General features: G+C 39.1%; 1 protein-coding gene across 1 annotated transcript in view; it reads left to right on the top strand.

The window, feature by feature from the left end:
* The window catches only part of rlf (RLF zinc finger), a 54,024-nt gene extending 38,979 nt beyond the window's left edge, over nt 1–15,045 (top strand). Inside the window, exons 4-8 of the mRNA XM_052036433.1 lie at nt 781–916; nt 2,537–2,739; nt 3,854–3,990; nt 5,142–5,283; nt 6,170–15,045. Coding sequence (XP_051892393.1) covers nt 781–916; nt 2,537–2,739; nt 3,854–3,990; nt 5,142–5,283; nt 6,170–11,794 — 6,243 coding nt within the window. The 3' untranslated portion in view covers nt 11,795–15,045. The remainder of the gene's footprint in view (nt 1–780; nt 917–2,536; nt 2,740–3,853; nt 3,991–5,141; nt 5,284–6,169) is intronic.
* Nucleotides 15,046–17,559: the final 2,514 nt, after the last annotated feature.

Below are 17,559 nucleotides of genomic sequence, written 5' to 3'. Positions count from 1 at the left end.
AGATCCGTAGTTCCTTGAAAGTGGCGTCACGGGTAGACAGGGTTGTAAAGAGAGCTTTTGGCAATTTGGCCTTCATAAATCAGGGCATTGAGTACAGGAGTTCGGATGTTATGGAGTTGTACAAGACATTGGTGAGGCTGAATTTGGAGTATTGTGTGCAATTCTGGTCACCTACCTACAGGAAAGATATCAATAAGCTTGAAAGAGTGCAGAGAAAATTTGCAAGGATGTTGCCAGGACTTGAGGGCCTTAGATATAGGGAAAGGTTGAATAGGTTAGGACTTCATTCCCTGGAATACAGGGGAATGAGGGGAGATCTTATGGAGGTATACAAAATTATGAAGGGTATAGATGGGGTGAATGCATACAGGTTTTTTCCCCCAAGGTTGGGTGAGACTGGAACTAGAGGACGTGGGTTTAGGGTGAAAGATGAAATATTTAAGGAGAATCTGAGGGGGAACTTCTTCACTCAGAGGGTGGTGCGAGTATGGAACAAGCTGCCAGCGGAAGTGCTAGATGCAGGTTTAATTGTAACATCTAAGGGAGGTTTGGATAGGTACATGGATGGGAGGGGTTTGGAGGGATATGGTCCAGGTGCAGGTAGTCAGAAGACCGGCTCGGCATGGACTAGATGGGCTGAAGGGCCTGTTTCTGTGCTGTAGTACTCTATGACTAAAGTTTATTGGGACAATATTTGTTTAATTCTGAACTCTGGTTGTAATTCACTGAATAATTTTGAAGTGTCTGTACTCTTAAATTGTCATTGTTTTATTTTTATAGGATTCTCACATTGCATTACTGGAATTTGGAAACAATGAATTGCAGGCACTACTTGCAATTTCTATAGAGTGTGGAGCTTGGAAAAATCCAGTTCTACAGTGTATTCTTTCCAAGCAGACAGCACCCACTGAAGAGGGTAAGCATCATATATCCTCTGATTTTTCTTTACATGGCTGTTTTCTTTTTCTCTCCCCATCCTTATACAAGCAGATCACCCAAGATGTAAGTTTATTTTGTATAATGTATGTACACAGTAAAACATTATGGGGACAAGGAATAAACCCAGTGACTGGGTTTATGACATGTTAGCTCATTCAAAGCTAACATGCAGGTTAGGAAGGCAAATGCTATATTTGCTTTCACAGCAGGAGGGTCTAGGTACATGAATAAATTTCTTGCTATGATTATATAAAGCCTCAGTGAGACCATGCATGGAGTATTGATTGTGGTTTTGGTCTCTTCATCTAAAACAAAAGATATACTTTCCATAGAGGGAGTACAGCAAAAATTCACCAAACTGATTCCTGGGGTGGTGATCCTTTCATATAAAAGGAGACTGAGTAGTGTATCTTTGTTCTCAGGAGTTTGAAAAAGGTTGGTGATCTCACTGAGACATACAAATTATTATTGGCCTTAATCGATTAGATACAGGGAGAATGTTTCCTCTACCTAAGGAGTCCAGAGTTAGGGATCACAGTCTCAAAATAAGGCATTGGCCATTTAGGACTGAAATCAGGAATTTCTTCATGTAAGGAGTGGTGAATATTAGAAATTGTTTACCCCAGAGGGCTGTGGAGGTTCAGTCATTGGTTGCATTCAAAACAGCTTGCTTGATTTCTGGAAATTAAAGGAAACAAGGGATACAAAGATAGGGAAAGAAAATGGTATTTGAGGTAGTACATGATAAGAACGTGGGCTTGTTGAATAATGGAGCACGCTCAAGGGCCCAAAAGGCCTGCTCCTTTTCTTGCGTTCCTTCAGATGTGTCCTTCCAGTTTTGTACCTTGAAGTCATGAAGTTTTTTCTCCCCTGGACTCCCAGAGTGCATTTTCTTCTGGTCTAGAAACAACTGGAACAATATCCAGTAATGTTTTAAACAGATAATTGCAACCTTGGAGGACTGTGATGTTGATATTCTCAACTTGGCTTCAGGAATAATTTGTCTCAAAATTGAATGATTTTGTCATAATTACCTTTTATTGCATAAATTTAGGAATGTTTTTTTCAATACTAACCAAAAAATGCAGGGGAAGGTGACTTTTTTCTTGATTATAAACCTTACTGCTTCTAGTTTGTGTCAACGATTTTGGACTCCCAACAGAAATTTTGCATCTAGAATCTTTATACATTTGAAGTTAGTGTTAAAAATAAATTGTTGAAGAACATTATCTTCCCATGACATTTTGATATTTCTTAATTATTGTTGCACAAATTCCTAGCTGCTGTAATGTGCAATTCTGCATTTCAAGCTGCAACCTCTGGAATTGTACTTTGCTTAATCTCACTAATATGTTCATAGGAATGCAAGTTAATTCAAGTCAGAAAAGATAGTTTTGGTTATGTTTTGTGGTGACATATGATCAGGATTTTGAAGGTTGTAGAATATTAACTACTGCATTTTCTTCCTTGAATCTTAGGAAGCAAGTAAATTAATTGGTGTATATATTTTCAATGCAGACTAATGCCAATATGCAGCAAAGTTGCATGCAAGCTATACATGTACAATGTAATCTAACAACCTTTTCTGTTCGTACAGTGAACAATTATTTGATCCAGGAGGGACCTACATTTCTTGAGATTCGCATTAAACATCTGATGAAGATGGATCGCAAGTTTGATGCAGCACTGCTTGCAAAGTGTTGTGCAGAAAATGCAGAAATTAACAGCAAAGGTGCTTTTCGACAAATCTACCTCACTTGTCTCTGCACTATGGGACCCAATGAGGAGGCAGCAAAAGAGGTTAATGACTTTATGTAATCGTGTTTACCAGCAAAGTAGCTCTGTGGAATGATTAACTCTCCAACCAGAAATGCCAGTGTCCTGTCTGTGTAATTCAGTGCTACACTAGTAGAAGCAGATCCCTCCATAATCAGCTTTATTTAATGTTCACAGAAAGTAATAGATCCTTCATTTAGATAACAGGTTAAAATACATCCACACTGATGTAGATGTCTTCAAACCCTGATGGCAGTTCATGGGAAGCTATGTGACTATTCTCTGGTCTGAATACTTACCAGGAAATGAAAGAACTTGAACTTTTCCTGATCCTTATCCTGACCCAGATGTAACCGTATATAAAAAGGCACGTTGGGAGCTAAACTAACTTGTGATGATAACGCTGCAGACAGGTTCAAATCAGTGAAAGGCAACCTTGGAATTAATGTCTGGATCGTAAGAAAAGTCAGCATGTGGAAAAGGCAGGTTATATTGGAGGCAAAAAAAACATAGAAATGTTTAGAAATCATTTTATTCTCTGCAATTAAGGTCTTTCAGGAAGAATGAAATGAAGCATTTTTCTGGAAGACTGCTTGCATTAACTTTTTTCCCATATATCTTGTGATAGACATTAGAATCAGGAAGTATATTCCAGGTGGTTGGGGAATCAAGGACCAGGGATCATTAGTCCATGGGATAAGCCATTATTAAAGACTCAGAAGAAATTTCTTCTCCCAGAGAATGGTGAGCCTGTGGAGTTCTTCACCACAGAAGGCAGTTGAAGCCAAATCATTGAATATATTCAAGGAGTCAAATGTTCTTGGGGCTAACAGGAGCAAGGGAAATAAGGAGCTAGCTGGAACAGGCCACTGAATTTGGATGATCAGCCATGATCCTATAGAATGGCAGAGTAGGCTTGGCAGATCAAATGGCCTACTGCTCTGATTTTCAATATTGTTACGTGATTCTTTAGTGGAATAGAATGTAGTTGGAGAATTGGCTCGTTTTGGCAAAATTGGGAGGAGCAGTATGTTTTTTTAATCTGTTGGGAATATATGATGACTTTTTCAGAGCATGTACAAATTGGAATTATTAAAAATAGTCCTTTCTAAAATTTGAAACATTGTTTTCTTTGTAGATTGCGCATGTTGACTGCAAGGAAGTATTGGATATTATTTGTAACTTGGAGTCTGATGGCCAGGACAGTGCTGCCCTTGTCCTGTGTACAACATTCCTCACCCATCAACTGCAACAGGAGAGTGTCTATTGTTCTTGGTAAGTTAGTGCATTGATGTTTTATATTGCCAAGCAGCAGATTGTATTGCATATATTGTTCACACTTGTTACTAGTGTGGGTGGCTTATCTGGCATGTGAAGTACTTGTTTCCATTAAAAATTTTCTGTTTTTTTTTGCAGTCCCTTGGGTGAGGGGGTAGGGTGGGGAAGAGAATGATAGCTAGCATATATCTGGATTGATTAAACCTAAGTTTTGTGTCATCAACTTTGAGGGAGGAGTGGTAGGTGATTGCCTCCAACATTCTCCTGCTCTCCTGAAGCTGCAAATTATTTTTTTGGCTGTGTTAGTATTCTTTAGTTCTTTACTAATATCTTACTCAGTGTTTCTCAGTGTATTTTTTCTCATTGTAAAGCCAATTCTAAATTGCCCTGAAGATGGTGAGCTGCTTTTAGAAATGGCTACAGTCCTTTAGGTGGAGGTATTTCCACAGTGGTGTTGCATGGAGAGTTTCAGGATTTAGGCTGAATAACAATGAAGAAACAGTGACATATTTCCAAGTCAGGATGGTGCTTGACCTTTCTTTAAAAAAAAAGGGATGCATGTGGTGGTGTTCCCATGAGAGGCAATCTTGGCACAGAGTCAGAATATTAACCATACTTTGAAGCAGAGCTAAATTCTGATGCTGTCCTCACTGATGTCTCTCTGGATGGTTAACAGCAATAAGAAGTCTGGTTGACTTTTCCCCTCCCTAATCCAAGGAATTCAAATTCTGATGACTTCCTAGTTCCCATAACTTGGGTTAGATTGTTCAATGTAGAGCAGAAATCTTATCCGATGCCTATTGATGATAATTGTTTAAGCTTCTTGCTGGTTTTGTCTTAGATAATCACGGGGACTCAATGTTTTGACATTTTACATTTAATGTTTGTGTTAGGTTGATTCCTGTTCAAAGTATGTAGCTTTCTTGGAGATCAAGATGAGTTGTATCCCCCTATAAGAACAACTGGCCCCTATAGCCACTTGTGAATTTGCTCTTGTACAGTGCTGTTTGTTGGAAGCCTAAAATCTATAGATTCACTTGGTTAAGCTGGGAGAAATGAATCGGGTGCACCATCACATTATGAAGTCATAGTTTAAAAATCTGTAAAGATGTACATGAACAGAAAATGCTTTTCCCTTTTCCCCAAAGGGAGCTCACTCTATTTTGGAGCAAGTTGCAGCGGAGAATGGATCCATCTTTGGATTCCTTCCTAGAGCGCTGTCGCCAGCTTGGTATTATTGCAAGAACAGTGTACCACATATTCTTCCTTATAAAAGTTATCCAATCTGAAGTAAGTAACCAGATGATTTCTTGGAGTTGTAAACTTTATATGTAACTATTTACAATGTTTTCCTTAAATAATTTTTAACTATAATCTTGAAAATTAACTCGATCAATGCTTGCAATTTCTGTTACTCAGTTTTAAAAAAAAGTATATTATGTTGTCCTAGTGTCGCATTTTTTTTAAACCAGTGCTGCTCTATTTTGATTATAAATATGAAATTGGATGTAATTTCTTTTGATTTTTCTAGCCTCAAAGCCTTTCAACTTGTGCTTATTACTATACCACCTTGGATTGGATGTGAGTGCAATAATAAGCAAGTCTAATGATGAATCATGCTCATAAAATTGGAAAAGTCTCCCAGCCTGTAACATTACATAATTATTTGAAGTTAAATAAGCTTGCAATGGCTGGTTAAGTTTTGAAGAAATTCTGTGGTACTCTGAGTACCACAAAATGTCTCTTTCCAGCTAATGGCTATTTGTCACATTTCAGAGTATGCCTGTGTGCTCTGTGAATAAGTTTCAACAACTATCAGATTTATCTTCTGTGGGGGAAATACTTTAAACTTTCTCTCATGTTGTAAATTCTGCCCCCTGAAGTTTTATCGTGATACTTGCATATCCATCAATCAGTAGATGCTTGTAGGACATTGCAATCACCTTCTGTGGCCGGATGCAGCAGATGAGCTGCTATTAATGTTGTCTATGCAAATAGTTTGTTCTCCACCTCCAAGTGAAACACTTTCCTCTTGATGCCAGGTACTTTTGTGGCTCTTGCACAGTAATGTCACATAACTTAGTTTTTATTCGAGTATCACCAGGAGATCCTAAAGTGGTATACATTTCATCTGCTAAGGAAAGAGTTTTGACCTTTTCTTTCATTTGCTTCACAGGCAGAAGGAGCTGGTCTCCCAATTTCAATCGAGCTATGTGTAGGAGCCCTTCGTATTCAGTCTAATGAAAATGCAGAGATGAAGATTTCTATTTGTAAAACCATCGCCTGCTTGATGCCAGATGATCTAGAAGTGAGACGTGCTTGTCAGCTCACACAGTTCCTGCTGGAACCCACAGTGGATGCATACCGTGAAGTGGAAAGGCTGTACAAGCAACCTGATCAAAAATATGATGAGGAAAACGGCCCTATTCCCAATTCGTTACACTGTGAACTCTTATTGGTCTTAAAAGCCCACTGGCCTTTTGATCCTGAGTTTTGGGATTGGAAAACTTTAAAGCGTCACTGTCGGGGGCATTTGGGAGACAAGGCTGTTGCCATTTCAGAAGATGAACTCAGTGAAGATGAGTTGGATGGAAATGAGCTCTTTGATCAAATGAGTAAAATACCAGAGGTGGTAAATGATGGAAAGGAGAAGGATGGAGAAGTTGTCAAAAAGAAAGAGAAGGTGATGTCTGAACGATATTATAGATGGCTTCAAAATATGTTCTTCTGTGTGCTGTGCAAGAAAGATTATGTTGTAGCTAGAATGGTACACCATGCCAAGACGCATGTTAGAGATGGGATATTTTCTTGCCCTGTTTGTGCAAAAAAGTTTAAGAGAAAGGAACAGTTTACACCACACGTAAAGGAACATATAAAAAAACCCAAGAGAGAGAAAAAACAGAAGAAGAAATCAGAAGTAGCTGAAAAACCTCTGCTTCCTGCAGTAACCGTGAATGCTTCCGCTAAGCAGCAACCTGCGTTAGATGATGCAAAGAGTTCTGTTAAAAAAGAGATAGAGGAAAATGACTACATAATCTTCAGCGGAGCAGACTCTGTGGACGAAGAACGAGGTGATGTGCCCAAGCCAGAAGTGGGTGAAACTGTCGTAACACAGTGGACAGAAAGTTATCCGTGCCCAGGCACGGCTTGCTCAAGATCTTTTAAATATTATAAGAATCTCACTGCCCATTTGAAGAATGATCACTTGGACAATGATGAAAATGTAAAGCACTTCCTTGAAATGAATAACAGGAAGGCTCTATGTAAATACTGTCGACGCCATTTTGTCAGTGATTACCATCTGAAAGCCCATTTAAAGGTACATTCTGGATTGCAGCCCTATATTTGCATTCAAATGGACTGTAATGCAAGCTTTCAGGCTTTCGCTGATCTAGTGAAGCACAGAAAACAACACAAGGAATTCCGATCCAAATGTACTTTTAAAGGTTGCAACAAAGTTTTCAGTGGATCTTGCTTACTGTATCACCATGAAGCTCAGCATTACAGGGAAGCAGCCTATTCCTGCAATTTATCAGGCTGCAAGAAATTCTATTTTTCCAAAAGTGAATTCCAAAATCATCTGCAAACACATGGCTTAACAAGTCTGGAAGAATTTGAGGCCAGACTTCTGAAAAAAGGAAGTGACTCCACAGAGGATGTGGTGGATGATGGCTCTAAGCTTGTGACTGCAGAGGAGAAACAATGCCTTGTGGTTGGCAATGTTGCAGAAAATGCAATTGAAAAACTGAATGAAAGTGCAGAAAAGCCTTTACAAAGTTGCAGCTATTCAATGCCACAAGAAGTGATAAAAAGGGAAAAAGAAGAGTATAGTCCAGGTGGTTCTTACTGCCCTGCGAGACTGGGTGCTGACAGGACAGATTCAGACAACAAGGGGAAACCTGGATATCCTAATCTCCAGGGTGTTTATTCTGAAAATTTGCTTGTGCCATTAGAAAAGTTGGCATCATTTAAAGAGCTGAGTGACATTGAGGACATGATGAAGGCAGCCACACTTCATCCTGAAATTAACAGGAGCTTAGCTAAGCACAAAATCACCACTAATGTTGCAGATAGCTTGCCAGCTTTAAATAAGCATACTTGTGGTATAGATGGCTGTATCATGATGTATGCCTTGACAAAGGACCTGAAGAAACACATTAAGGCAGCTCATCCAAATTACTATAAAGCTAAGAAAAGGATTGACAAACACAGCAGAAGTGTTATGAAAGTTTCTGCTACAAATCAAGACAAGATTAAAGCTGAGATGGGACAGCAGCCTTTGACGACACAACTGTTATCATCGCAGGGTCAGGAAGGCCAATCGGTTGCATCTGTTGATGAACTTTGTGAAAATAAAAATGTGTTGCACAAAGCTCAGAGAATCAAGAAGCCCAAGAATAACAGGAATGCCAAATGGCCTGCTATTTTTAAGGATGATAAGTTTGTATGCTCTCGATGCTTCAAGGAGTTTTCAAATCCCAAATCACTTGGTGGCCACCTTGCTCGCAAAATAAAATGCCCGTTACTGACCGAGAATAGTGCAGGGACTAATCCGATAAAGAAGCGTTACGAGGGCCGTCCTCCAAGTCAGTCTGATCGTGTTCCTGAAGTACCAACCCTAGAGGAACTTGTAAAGGCTCTGCAAAAGCTGCAGTTGAATAAATCCGAAGCAGTTCCTAATGAAGTGATGGTGTGTGCCTCTACTCTATCTTCACCTTTGATAGAGCCACCACCACCTCCTATCTCTGCCAGTGATGCTTCCATATCCACACCTTTAGGTAATGCTTCCCAATCACAGCCACGTTCACGTGACCTATTCCAAACTGATCCATCTAAAGAGGACTCGGGGGTCATTAAGCCATTTGTTTGTGATTATGAAGGATGTGCCTTTAAGGCAATGACCAAAGATGGCCTCATTAACCATTATGTTAAAACTCACAAGTACTCCAAGGACAAGGTTCTTCAGTTAAGCAGGTTTCAACTCAGGTTTGCACCATTCAAATGCCACATTTGCCTACGAACATTTACAAGAAAAACGAATCTCAGAACTCATTATAAACAAATGCATAGGTTCAGTAAAGAGGACATGCAGAAAGGAAAGTTCTCCTACATAAACTGTGTTTCTGTTCCTAGCAATACAAATCCACAGCTGATTGTGCCAAATATATTAATTAAAACTGAGAATGACAGTCCCCGCGGAACTGAAGAGAAATTGTGCAGTACTCAGAATGGCACTGAAAGGCTGAGTCTGTCTGAGGATACTGGGCCAATTAAGACAGAAAAGGGGTCCCTTTACCCAGTTACTGTTCCTTACCAGACTAAAGACTATAATTTATTTGGGGATGATGAGCATGCACGGCTTGGCACAGTGAGTGGAAGCTGGCGCCAGACTGGGAGTGATTCAGAAAACACAATGAATGAGTCCTTCACGACAGAAATTGAATGTTCTGAATCTGCAGAATCTTTAAAATCTGAGGAGATGCATTTGAATGGCAGTGTGGAGTCTGGTTGTATGATGCCAGATAGTGCAGATGATTCTGAATCCAAGGAAGAAGGTAGAGGAAGCCGGAGAATTGGTGCTAAAAGTAATTTGTGTTACATGTTGAATAAATACCACAAACCTTATCACTGCATTCACAAGGGCTGCTCTGCAGCTTTCACTGGCCAGCCAAATTTGATACGCCACTACCAGACAGTTCATCAGTACAACAGAGAACAAATGTGTTTGGAAGAAGATCAAGGAAATGCCAAGAAGGACAATACCAAAGTGAAGAAAATCTTCAAGTGCAAGTTTGAAGGTTGTACCAAACGTTTCCAATATCCTAGAGTGCTGTTGAGACACTACAGTGAAATTCACAAGCTTGCAGGTGGTGAAACAGGAAAGTACACTTGTAATCAACCAGAGTGTATGTCCTCTTATAATGCGTATAGCAACCTTAGACGCCAGCCTGCTGATCTAGAATTTAAGTGCAGCATAGACGGTTGCAGCCGTACTTACACTATCCGTTCCAGTTACCTGCGCCATGTCCAAAGACAGCATAAAGCCCATTATAAGTCAATATTACTGAGGCCACGCAAAAACTGTAAGTATGACCGTAAGCCTAATTTGGAAAGGTGCAATCAGGACTGTATTATTGATGGCAATGCTGATGGCTCAGCTTCAGCTGTTAAATCTGATTTGAAGCTGTTTGAGCAGGGACATCTCACTGATGAAGATAGCTGTGGCTCTGCATTACCACGTGCACCTAACTTGGGCAGAATCAGTGGAGAGCATCTTTCTGATGAAGGAAGCTGTGATTCTGAATCTGAAGTTGAACCTAATTTTGAAAATTACAAGAAGAATCTTGACTCGTATGGTTCAGCACTGAAAGCTGAGTCGAACTTCGAAAGTCACAACAGTGGAGATCTTAAAAACGAGACTTGCAACAGAAAAGCAAAATTAGAACCTGATATAAAAAGGAGTCTAGCAGACAATCATTCTGATGACTCAAGTGACTCATCACCACAGGATGAAGACTGTGAGAGAAATGCATCCTCCATAGCTTACAGTGGTTCCTCGGTGGATGATTATGATAAAGAAGCAAGAAAATCAGGCCGGTATCGTGATTATTTGTTGAAGAGTACAGACCATGGATTTGCAATGTGTAAGAATGAGGTTTTGAGGGATCAGTTTCCGTGTATGGTTGATGACTGCCAGACAGTTGTCCTGAGCCGGCGCAGTGTGTTGAGACACTATAAGATACTTCACAAAATGACTGCTAAATATATTGAGCAGAATTTTAATACGCTTCTAGTCTGCAAGAAATATTCTGATCCAGCGCGTGAAAAAATGGGATCTGATTCCCCAGCACTTCCCAAAAAAGTGCCCTCTGAGCAAATGGAGGATGCTCCAGGTTGCAGTGTTCTCCGACAGCAAAATGGCGAAATGCCGTTGAAAACTGAGTTCAAAGTTGAACCTGAGCAAGTTGGATCAGGACAGCAGAACTGTAGTGTGGCAAACGGAAACAATGCTTTTCCTGGAGGTGGAAATGTTCTTTTTCCTGGGAAGTCGGTAAACAGCAGTCTCACCATGGGGATGGCAAACAGAGGTCCAAGCTTCAAGGAAAATGATGCAAATCGGGCTTTTCTACCTAAGAATGGAGGAGTAATTGCAAATATAGTGAAACAAAGTGGGACTCAAAATGGGTCACTGTTCCCTAAGCTGAAGCAGCCTTTGAAAAGAAAATCTGAAATGGAAGGACAGTCGCAGAGAACGGACTCCATGTATTTGCCACAGGGCTCACTTTTTGGCAGCAAGGAGAGCCAACAGAGCCAAAATGCTCAACAGAAACCATTTGACTTAACCACATATAAACCTATAGGCTTTGAAGCCTCATTTTTGAAGTTTATTCAAGAAAGTGAAGACACTGAGAATGATGTCGATGAGTCATGGCATTGGGAACCCCCTAAACGATGTAAAAAATTTGGTTCACACCGGCGGGAGTCTGCCGTTAACACTGGATCAAAGGAATCGACAGTGGAAAACTGTAAAGGGTGCAGTGCAGACTGTGACAAAAATGACTCTGCTGTGCATAACAGTTTTGCAGCAATCGAGCCCCTAATTTCACAAGGGTCGACTCCATCTTTGGAGAACTTACGAACGATATTGGATAAGGCGTTGACAGACTGTGGAGATCTTGCCTTAAAGCAGCTTCATTTTCTTCGACCTGTAGTCGTCCTGGAAAGGTCTGAATTTTCCACTCCCCTGCTAGAACTGTTTCCAACAAAAAAGAGTGATGAACTCTGTGTGGGAAGTTCATAGGACTATTTGTATCTATTTTGCAAACTTAAATCACCATACTGTAACCTATGTAGAGTGATAAAAGCAATGCTGCAGAGAATAAAAAGCGAATACACCTGGGGTTTCCATACGGGAAACGAAACCTTGGTTTGTTCTGGTTTTGTGCATGATTGTGTGTGTGTGTGTGTGTATACGAACAAGTATTAGGGTACTTATCGGGGATTAGTAGTTCTCACTAAGAACTTGAATGTGCACATACTGGTGCTTTTCTGTAATATATTGTACACTACATCTCCTTTATGTATGGGTTTTGAGATAGTACACTGTCAATTAAATGGCAATTTTTCACAAAAAACATTGTACTGATGGATTTGTACTATAAATCAAATTGTATTGATGCTTTTGAAAAACATTAGTCACCTGATTGATTTATGGGGATCAAAATAGTCTTGACAGTTATCAATAAAAAAATACTACTTTTACTGCAGCAGGGCTTTGGCTAACCCATTATGGTTTTCTCTGAAATATTCTTGTAATCATGTAAGAAATCTACAAATTGGAACAAATACTATGGCTGATTTAATTTTTGATGAACTCCACTTTTACATGATCTTCTACACAAGTTGACTGAAATGTGATCTTATATGGGCTCAAGTTCTTTTTTTTGCTGTGAATGGAATTCTCCCTTTTAGCTTACTACTGTATAGCATTTCTTCTGGTCTGGATTCAGCTTCTGTTTAAAACAAAAAGGACCAAATTGATCACTGCAGTATTTTCCTGTGTACATTTAATTACTTCCTATATCCTAATAATATAGATTTTAACATGCAGGATAGTAATATCTTGAAGAAAATGAGTTGGTGTATGTATTTGGAGGTGGTGAAATAGCAAGAGATAACATTGTTTTAGATATTTTGAAATAGTGCATTACTGATTTAACATGAAGTTTTTGCTAAGAAATTTGAAATGTTTGTTTCAGTCTGAATAAACCTAGAACATTTTGGCCAGTATGCTATAATTACCTTTCTAGTGAGGTTTGTCAGTGACACTTGACTGACATTGAATGAATAATCATAGTAAAACAGACTTGAATGGTTCCTGGGAAACACCAAAGAGGGCTTGGTAACCTGAAATTACTAAGTATGTAATCAAGTTTTGATATTTTCTGCAATATTTTAGAATAGTCCATGTTACTCCATAGATTTTACGATGGAACTTTTAGAAAAAAATTACATTACTATTTTAATATACTAAGGTAGGTTAATCTTGTGGACCCTTGAATCACAATGCCATCGGAATAGAAATTTGTTGCTTTTAGAATCACATTGCACTGTCTGTGTTTTGTGACTTCAAAAGATTGAAATCTACATTTAAACCAGCTTGTACTGCCTGTAGGCATAGGCATTTTCTGTGAGTATGCAAGAATTTTCAGTGAACTACAGTGGGGATGATGGAGGAGAGACCCTTTGGGAGTACCTTGGTTTCTTTTTTAAAAGCATGACGTCTTCTGAGCTGTATTGCTAGAAATCCCAAGTGGCTCTTAGTCCAAGATTTATAGCCCATGATTACTCAAAAAAATTAAGGCTAAAAGCAAATGCATAACTGACTTCAAAGGGATAAAGTAAACTGAAGACTTTAGTTACAGCCTTTTTTTTGTTTTTTGGTTATAATGTGGTCTTCACTTTGCAATTGTACAATTTCACTTTTAATACAAATTTGAGTGTGGAATTCCATTTTATCCTGATTTGTAATAACTGGTTCACCTGAGCTGTTAATTTTCTGTTCAGTCGATAAGACTATAGTTGCATTGACTTATGGTTTAAAATCCATTCTAATGCAATGCAGCTCAATATATACACACACTTAACTTTTGATGAGCATAACTAATAGACCTGATTAGTATTTGTCCTAACATGCTTGTTCTGTTCACAGTTGTATAGCCTGCCTGTAATGAATTGTAGCCAGTTTTAAGTGAATGTATTCATGTTTGTTGCAAAGTTTCATCCAAAATGTAAGTGGAAAGTTAAACCTCGCAGTGACGAGTAAAGCAGTTAACGAGATTTTGCATTCAATGTAAAAACTGAGCCAAGCTCTTTATTTTGCAACTCTTTAAATAACATTGTGACTTACTTTAGGCTGACCTTTTTGCTCTATTCAACTTACCCATCAAATTACCGATTTGCTGTAAGATGCTAGGAACTTGTCATCTCAATTTTAGTGATTTTTCTGCTAATAAACATGCAAAGTTCACCAAATCTATTGTATAAAATATAGCACTGCAGCAGCTGGATTTTCTGACTATTACCCATTTGGGTTAATTCAACCAGAGGTGCTTTGCTTTAAACAACTGGATCTTGTTGGGAAGAAGCATGAGGGGAATTGAGGCTGAAACTTTTCCTTGTTAATCTTGACAATAACAATGAGCATTAACCATGAGAGAAAACATGATCCAAGTGCTAAATTTGTGTGTCTCTCCCTCTTCCCCCCCCCACCCCCCCAAAAAAAAGTTTTCCAAAGGATTCGAGTAATAGAACTGTGTTGCTAACTTACATAACAAATCTGTGGAATTCGTTGCCATAGAAGACTATGGAGGCCAAGCTAAGGGTTACAGGGAGAAGGTGGGAGAATGAGGTTGGAGAAAACAGTATCAGCCAAGGTTGAATGGTGGAGCAGACTCAGTGGGCCGAATGGCCTAATTTTGCTCCTATATCTTATGTTATTAATACACAATCAGAAACGTGTATTAAGTTATCATGTAAGAATAACTAAACTAAATGGGTCATTTTTTTGATATGCATGATGTTGGTGTGATTCTGTGTGTGTCTCCCTGTTCTCACTTTTGTTTTGCTTCTTCATCTTTTCTCTCGATTTTGTGATGGGTGGAATGATGGTGGAAGGAATGGCCATTGACTATAAATTAAGAGCAAATATAGGGCATAAATGTATGGCATAATGGGGCCCAGTGACGACTCCTTCCATCCCTCCTGTTTCCAGTGTTTCACTTTCTGACGAGGGATGGAATCACTTTTCCTCTTGCACCAGTCTTTGCATGCATGTCTCATTCTGATTCCAGTCTTACATTTTGTAAAGGTTGTACAGCACAAGACCAAACCTACAAAAATGTTTCTTTTCCTCACCATCCTCTACAATAAATCATAGGATTAGCTGTACCATGCATTTTTTTAAGCAGTAATTTTCCGTGTGTTGTGGAAGGCAAAATATGCCAATTTAAAATGTTTTTGCTAGAGGTATTTATTTTTGAGAGAAACCTACAGATAATAGTACCCAACTATTCCCACATACCTGGCTATAATGCAATAATTAACAAATAAAACTTACTGGCATTCCTTCTGGGTTTGGGGACTTTATAAATTTTATTTTGCATTCACTGTTTTAAAAACTGAGTGATAGCTAATGCTTTGAGATACCAGCTTGGTAAATTGGTAAAGTAGCTTATTATTGTCACATGTACTGAGGTACAGTGAAAAACTTTGTTTTGCATGCCATCCATAGAGATCATTTCATTACATCAGTACATTGAGGTAGTACAAAGGGAAAAGCAATACCAAAATGCAGAACATAGTATTACAGTTAGAGAAAGTGCAGGTAGTGTACAAAGCCATGATGAGTTAGACTATGAATAGATCTGAATAAATCTTGCACGGATTTACACTGTAGGTTGAAAATGCAATGTTGCCATCAGCTTAGTATTTTTCCAAGGATATGGTGAAAGGAATGTTCAAGTAGCTGAAATGCAATTATAGGCATCAACTGGTTTTCAATTATTGGCTGATCTATTTATGGGCTTGGAATCATATGGACTTTGAAAGAGCTTAAAGGATTCAAACTTCAGCTCAGTAGGGATTCAAACTTGCTTCCAGCTCTGGTTTCTAAAGAACTAGGGAATATAAACCTAATTTATGCAGTTAATTCTCGTTTAACCATTTTAGCATTGTGACCTTAGGGGGTGAATTTACACTGCATCACTTTCCTGATGCATAGAACTAAATGCAGTGGTCCAGCATTTCCTCATCAGTTTTGAAAGAGTATATGCAGATACTTGAGATTGCAGGAGCTGGAACCTGGAGCAACAAACAATCTGCTGGAGGAGTACAGCGGGTTGAACAGCATTTGCGGGAGAGGAAGGAATTGTCAATGTTTCTGTTGAAACCCAGTCCTGATGCAGGGTTTCTACCTGAAACATTTGACAACTCCTCCAGAGAGAGAGAGAGAGACACGCTCTCTCTCTCTTGCTCTAACCCCCCCCCCCCCCCACCGAATTCATCCAGCAGATTGTTTGTTGAAAGAATGTATACTGGGACTACTTATGTCCTTGACTTCAAGTAACCAAGTAAATAAACTTCAGTGATGAAGGTGGAAATGCATCTTGGCAGAATTAAGTGTGTACAGTGTTGGCAGGTAACCAAAGGTTCCTGAGGAACATTTATAAAGAGAAAAAACTGCCACTTTGTGTACAGGGATGAGTAGTGTCACCATTGAGATGAAAGGCATCCAATTCCTCCTGACTGCTGTGATTACCCAGGATTATTCTGATACGTACCCAGGCAACCCTGAAGTTTTGACATTAGACTCCCATAGTTTGAGAAAGCAAATCCAGTCACCATATGCTGGCACATAGTAAAGAATGGCTAAATTATTGAATTGCTACTAACCTGGAAACCCTGGCCTGTACAGTAAACTTAAAAGAAAAAAAATTGGATGTACTAACTGTCAAAGCATAACCTGAGTGTTTGCCTTGCAGATTCTGGGAAATCTACATGTGTATTTGATCCCCATGGACCCTACAGTGTGCTCACGTAGTGTCTTGGAGCATTCCAGCTGCTCCATGTGCTTATTTCACTTTAACGTGCTCAGTCAAAGACTGGCTATAAACTTCCAACATAATTCTTATGACTGGATTAAAAAGCAACGGGAGGTAAACCTTACTGACTTTTTAATGCTACAAAGTGGTTAACACTACTGAGCACTTGGAAGCCTAGTCCCTGATAACAGTCATCCATTTCATCTATTAATATAGTTCAAAATATTTATTGGAACAGCTTTGCTTTGAATTCTGGATGTGTGATCAACCATCCCAATATCATCTTTATTTATGAAGTTGTATGTTTTTCTGTCATTTACTTTGCCTATTTGGCGCTGTTGTCTCTATATTCTGCAGTGTGCAATTGTTAGAGTTTACCTACATCTTTATATTAAGTAAGCAGAGGGTCCGTGTGATGAGGCAGACAGTTGATTGTTACTTTGTTTTGCCTCACACTTTATCTGCTTTCTTGGATTTTCAAAGGTTCCTCAAAGCCACAGTTAAGTATCTGAGCAGAAAAATTGCAAAAGCTGGCTAATTTTTTTTTTGTCCTGAAATAACATGTTAATTTTTTAATTTCAGAAACTGAGATCATTGCAAACATAAAAAGCAGAAGTTGGCCATTTGGTCCCTTGATTGTGCTCTGTCATTCAATAAAATCGTGGCTGATCCAATCTTAGCCTCAACACTGCTTTATTGCTCTCTCCACACATCCCTCGACTCCTTCCTTGTTTAAATGTCTGTCAATCTCAGCCTTGAATGTAACTCTCTGGCGTGGAGAATTCCAAAAGGACATGACCCTCAGAAGAAGTTCCTTATCTCCATCTTAAGTGGGCAACCCTCTTATTCTCAAACCGAGTCCTCTAATTATGTCAACTATGGGAAACAACCCCTGTGTCCAGCTTGTCAATATCTCGAGAATCTTATAATTTTCAACAAGATCACCTCATTCTTCTTAAACTTC

Source organism: Pristis pectinata, chromosome 22, assembly GCF_009764475.1.
Source record: "Pristis pectinata isolate sPriPec2 chromosome 22, sPriPec2.1.pri, whole genome shotgun sequence".
NCBI classification, from domain to species: Eukaryota; Metazoa; Chordata; class Chondrichthyes; order Rhinopristiformes; family Pristidae; genus Pristis; species Pristis pectinata.
Note: the sequence above shows the minus strand (reverse complement) of the source record. Positions and strands in the feature narration are given on the sequence as shown.